We start from the raw sequence: 6,258 nt of genomic DNA on the forward strand, positions 1-6,258 counted from the left end.
TATATTGTGTTTGTGCATTTTATGCCTAAACTTTATTTACATAGCTCTTTTCTTAACAAGGTTACAAAGTACGGCAACACTTTGCTTGGATATTCCGCCTACAGATAGGTTATAGAGTATTTGTAAAATTTCAACTGTTTCACTGTCGTCTGTAGACGTTTAACAGATTATCAATAAAGTATATGTGACAATTCATGAACACACCCTAACTGAGATGTTTTTTGTGCCTAAACCTAACCAAGCCTTTTTTGTGAAACAGTTGAATTGTTGAATCTCAACCAATAAACTGTTGAAATGTTACAAATACTCTATAAACTATTTGTAGGCAGACTGTCCAAGTAAAGTGTAACCCAAAGTGCTTTACAGAAAGATGAATAAAACAGCAGATAAAAGCAAAAACAAATAAAAACAACACAGGGTTCATAAAACACCAGGGAATAAAATACATTTAAAAAATGTAAAATGGTAAGAGTGGGGTGATTAAACCCTGCAACATATTAAATATTTAGAAACATTTTCCTATAAAAAAATTTTTAATAAGGGATTTAAAAGACACTAATGATGTAGCTTCTCTGATCTCAATAGGCAGAGATAGATTCATAAATTATTGATAAATTAGACATTGCAAATTTTATAAACAAATGATATTTCTGACACACAAAAAAGCTTTAGATCAATTTTTAAAATCACTGGTAATTTTCTGTGTGTACCCGCAGGTGTCACAAAAAGAGCTTATTTTGATAAATTTTGCCTAAAAATCAAACTTTCTGCAAGCTTTTTTAGCTTGTAGAAAGTTCTCCCTCAGTATTGTCCCAGGGGACCACCATGTGAAATTTCCAACCAAAATATAACCTCTCTGCAGGCTATTGAGACCACACAATTCTCATCTCTGGGAATTCCAGCAGGCTCTCATGGGGAATGAGCCCAGGAGGGCTTGGCCCAGAGCTGCTGCGTGGTGCGCCGGCAGGAGTCCACCCAGACTGGGGGGTAATTGGTTTATCCCACCGCCTGGCCTGCTTTCCCATGTGCTCCACTGCTGTGGGGAGGCCCAGGGGTACAATATGGAAACAGCACGACACCCTCCAGTGCTGAACAGGCATTCACTCCTCCGGCTATAGAGACCAGGGACAGGGTAGCAGGAACACAAAGCTGAAGCAGAGATGTCTCTTGGCTTTGAAAAGGTTGCCATTTGGTCTCCTTTTAACGGTGGGCAGCATTTATGGCTGAAAATCTGAAGTAATTGAATTTTGGCTCAAGCTTTTTTTATAAATGTACTTCTTAATTGAAAAGGTAATGAGTTTGAGTTTTTTTAAAGTTCTACATATAATTGTCATCACTCATGCACCTGTCAAGCACCTGGCTGAAAACTAGATTTTCCTAATGTCTTCGTTGTCTTAAATAAAACACATCGTCAAGGCATTACAATGACAGAAGCAGAATTTATTTCTCTGACCTAGAGAGACAAGTTAACTCAATTTACTAACCATCTACAACTCTGTTTAACTTTACCTATAGTAGTGTGGCAGGACCAGTATCATATTAAATCAACCAGTTAGATGAGCATAGTATTACATCCTGTACAAGCTTACAGGCTTTCCTTTATAAACATCAAACTCCAACACGTTACTCACTTAACATGGCCAATAAAACCCAAACATAAACACTTTTCATTGTGTAAAAAAGTTCAATTTTATTGTATAGCAAAGAAAGTATAATCATACACAAACATCTCAGTGGAACAAAAGAAAGGGCTTATATTATAACTAGATGATAAAGCAATCTCATGATTTATCCCAAGTAAGTTTATGTACACAAGACCTCATTTCAGAGTGAGTCGAATATTCCTGTCTCCAAGCAGGAGTCTGCAAAAACAGGAAAACACTTACATGATTTGTAATTTGTTCAGTCAGTGATGGATCTTTATTATCAATGCAATCAATCAAATTATGGCAACATTAGGATCCTTTAAAGTATAAAGCATATATTTTGTGTTGCACCTACCGAACCAGTGCAGCTGCTATTAGGCCTCCTGCAATGGGTCCCACCCAGTAGACCCAGTGATAAACCAAGTAGTTGCTCACTACGGCTGGACCGAAGGCTCTGGCTGGGTTCAGACAGGTGCCAGATACATCTCCACTGATAAAACAAACAGGTATGAGATATTGAGAAGAGTTTCCCATTATTTGTGATGAAAATGATGATATTTATGTGAACTTATTTGCATTGCTGCTACAGTATAAACATGTGAGATATAGCTTTAAAAATGCAAATGAGATCTGATATTTGAAAATCTTTCCCTTGGACAAACCTGTACAATTCCATGGATTCATCTCTACATGATATTAAGTCATACACATAAAGACTTTTACTGCAAAATGTCCCTCATATTCTTCTGAAAACAGATGCACTTTATTGTAGAAATGAACCTCTCATCATGTAGATTCACAATTCTTTTCCCTCACCCAGCCAAGATGTTGATGATAACAGTGCAGCCCACCATAAATGGCACCAGGGGGCTTCTGGTGTTGGCGTTGACAGCCCCCAGCAGCACCACCATGGTGACAAGGCAGGTCATGGCAAGCTCTCCAAACACTGCGCCTCCTATTTCACTGTCTGACTGCAGCAGAGCAAACGCAGCCCCGTGGGCTTTGGCAAAGTTCTCTCTCGAGGTCATCGCCTGTTGGAACCAATTCAGCCGTAATTCAGCTGGAAAAGGGTTTCAATGTGCTAACATGGATCTTTTAATGACACAAAAATGAGACAGGTTCACCTTTGCCATAGCGGCTCCAAGCACCCCTCCAACCAACTGACACGCAAGGTATGGGGCCACCATACTCAACTCCATCCCTCCACATAGATAGATGGCCAGGGTGAATGGGGGGTTGAAATGGGAACCACTGGAGAGAAAACATTGAACTTTTAAAGTGATACAAAGTTCATAGTTTTGAGGCATTATTCATACAAGATGAAATAGTTTAACACAGATGAAAGGAATAAAGGGTTTGGGTGGTCAGGAAGGATTTATTCAGATCGCTCTATTCTAAATATAACTTTCTAACAGTGGTGGAATGTAACACATTTACTTTTAAGTACTGTACTTGAGTACAATTTTGACATACTTGCACTTTACTTGAGTGTTTCCATTCCATGCTACTTTGTACATCTGCTCCACTACAATTCAGAGAGAAAGTGTTAGTGATAAAAACAAAATAATAATGAGTACTTTTACTTTTGATACTTCAAGCACATTTTGTTGATAATACTTCGGTGCTTTTACTTAAGTAACATTTTGCATTATAGTGTATTATATATTTTTTTGCTTAGTACTTCTATTCTTGTGTGCACTGACGTGATAGTGAGCTGCTGTAGCAAAAGAGTTTCCCCTCTGGGATAAATAAAGTATTTCTGATTCTGATTCTGAACTCAGAACTTTTACTTTTAAAGGATCTAAGTACTTCTTCCACCACTGCTCTCTAACTATCAATTGTGTTATGTCATGTACAGAAGCAAGTAAAAGAATAATGAATGTTCAGTTGCAGATGAGTGATGTCACCTGGAAAAATTAGACACATTGTGCTCCATATTGTCATATTTTTAAACAATTAACTATTAAGATATATATGCACTCAAAGCCACCATAGATGGCACCATAAAGTGTGAAATTCTGTTTCTGCAACAAAATGTATGTAATTAATTTTTGTTCATCCAACACACAGGAGAGAATTCTATGATATTATTCATGGACAATAAACCATGTATAATGTGTATAAACTGTTTGTTTTTGGAAAAAAGATGATCCTCACCTGATCTTATCCATGCAAGCCACCATGACGGCCACAGCCAGACCATGCACCAGAGCTGGCTGAAGCCTCCCTGCAGACTCCACATTCTCTATGACCGACACACACCCGATGAACACAAAAAACGTAGTTCCCACCAGCTCGCCCAGACATGGCTGAAACAACCTCTCAAATTTGTTAGGAGGTCTGGATGGAGGCGTCTTGGACTCCGAAGACACAAGAGACGTCCCAACTTCACCCATCTCCATCTTCTCGTCAGTCATGAATCTGGCCTGAGGTCTGGTCGTAAGAGCTGAGGATGTAACTCTGCCTGTGCGCTGCCCTGAGGTTTGCATACAAATATCTCTCTGCCTGCTAATCACACGGACTTTGGTGTGTAAGATTAGAGTCTGGTGGAGTTGCTCCACTGCCCTGTCATGAACTCACTGACTGTTTTTCTTCTTAATCCAAGATAGTTTAGGCATGTGGCCTCTCATTAAGACAGTCAAGGTAAATATTTCATGCATTTGCTGACAAGTTTGTGAACCGTGCCATGATCTGTTTAAAAATTAGGGTTAGGGTTAGGGGTAACCCTCACCCCTAATTCTTATTAATTATGCAGTAAATTGAGTAAAACATGTTAGCTTGGAATGAAAAGTTAAGATTTCTGATTTCCCCTCGGTCAATAAGTTCCCTGATATTTTGATGCAAATAGAGTAGGACCTCTGCACTGTTAAAGTCAAGTTTCTTAAATCCTAATACTGATAAAACTGGGACAAAAAACATTAAGGATGCAAGCCAGAACACTTGCTAAATGTTTAGCCGAGAGCAAAGTCTGTGACTGTTTTAATTGATGTAAGATATCAAACAAAAAAAATAAGTGGTGGTCTGATATTTTCCAGTTTAGAGTGAGAATGTGATTTTATGGCCTCAGCTGGAAAACATCGAAATGTTACAGAGCCATTGTTAAAGACAAACAGCAAATCAAACATCACATTGAATTATCAGAGCTTTTGATTACACCAGACACACAGCAGGCCCTGACAAGTGCTGGTTTATATACTATATACTAAAAACCTACAGGAGCTTGTGTATGTTTCATAGAAAAATTGCCCACACACTGACAGAAAAAGTAGAAGAAGCTCTTAAGATGCAAAAAGAATCAATTTATTTTATGTGCAAAGGTGACACAAAGTGAAAAAATGTGACATAAAGTGAGCGTTTTGGTGACTGTCAGCACACCAGCATCACCTTTGCACATGGAATAAATTGATTCTTTGTCAGTGGGCAGGCAATTTTAATATGAAATGGGACTGTTGATTTTGGAAAACATGCACCTGACACTATTTTTGGAAACGCCTGGTTTCAAGAGCACAGACACTTTCACAATTCTAAGCTGCTTTTGGAGACAAGACTTTAAAAGCAGCCCTGCAAAGACGTGTGCTAATGTGACAAAAAAGTTTGATAGTCAAACGAGGAATTGATACCCAGGAAAACAGGGACAAATTAAGGCTAATTTTATCTCCACAGAAAAGAGTATATTCTCTCTCAGAGCTGTTTTGTGTGGCTCTGAGTTCGCACTTGACTTGATTTGCTGCTTGGAAATGACAGATGTGAAGCTATGCCACTAGTTGTTCTTTAACGTCAACAAACCGGGGTTAAAGTACCTTGAGCAAAGTTTCAAGAGTTCTCCTCTTGATGCACATAGGAATGAACAGACACCATTTTATTCTCCCTCTATTTATTGGGATCATAGTCACCATCAGTCCTATGACAAACATGGTTCATAAATCCCCTGACATTGCTGCTGCTCAGATAGGAATGCTTTTACAATGTACACATTATTGACCCTCATAATAGGCTGCACTAGGCCGATAAGGCAGAGGCCCTTTGTCTGAAAAGACATGGTGGATTATTTGTAGCTATTATGAGCCTGAATATCATGAACTCTATAACAACAACAATTCTATAACTGAGGAAATTCACTATTACTACAATCCAGGAAGACTGATTTGAGCACCATGAGAAAGATTTAATTCAAAACCATTGTATATGTATATGTATATTTATGTGGCAGCGCAAATCTCAGAGGTGGATATGACAAAAGCTCAGCAGATAAAAAACAAAATGATCTGTATGTTCAGATATTACTAGGGATAACTGACAAAATATGTTTCTTTTGTGTGCTTTTGTGTGTTTGATTTTCAGACAGGGGGGCATGTAATGACAGAGCAGCCGCCACAAGATGGCAGCAGATCACTCTGAACGGTGCTTGTCCTGTGTGTAAAATACATTACCTGGATGCATTTAGCCTCTGAAGTCACCGAGACTGACCCTGGACCGGTGGAGTAAATGAAATTAAAAGGCTTTCTGTTCTTTTTGCAGCTGTCGATTGATGCTTATTGGTTCTGATCAGCATTATACTTTTCGTTTTGCATTTGGTAAAGTGTAGTCGGTGTAATTTTTGTAAGTTTTTGTC

General features: G+C 38.6%; 1 protein-coding gene across 1 annotated transcript; it reads right to left on the reverse strand.

Annotated features, from left to right (window-relative positions):
- Nucleotides 1–1,705: 1,705 nt before the first annotated feature.
- On the reverse strand, nucleotides 1,706–4,138 carry aqp8b (aquaporin 8b). Its single transcript, XM_044180948.1, has 5 exons — nucleotides 3,804–4,138; nucleotides 2,771–2,897; nucleotides 2,463–2,677; nucleotides 2,002–2,136; nucleotides 1,706–1,862 (listed from the first exon to the last, which is right to left on the reverse strand). The coding sequence occupies exons 1-5, from the start codon at nucleotides 4,133–4,135 to the stop codon at nucleotides 1,820–1,822; spliced, it is 852 nt and encodes a 283-aa protein (XP_044036883.1). The 5' UTR covers nucleotides 4,136–4,138; the 3' UTR covers nucleotides 1,706–1,819.
- Nucleotides 4,139–6,258: the final 2,120 nt, after the last annotated feature.

Source organism: Siniperca chuatsi, linkage group LG21, assembly GCF_020085105.1.
Source record: "Siniperca chuatsi isolate FFG_IHB_CAS linkage group LG21, ASM2008510v1, whole genome shotgun sequence".
Classification (NCBI taxonomy): domain Eukaryota; kingdom Metazoa; phylum Chordata; class Actinopteri; order Centrarchiformes; family Sinipercidae; genus Siniperca; species Siniperca chuatsi.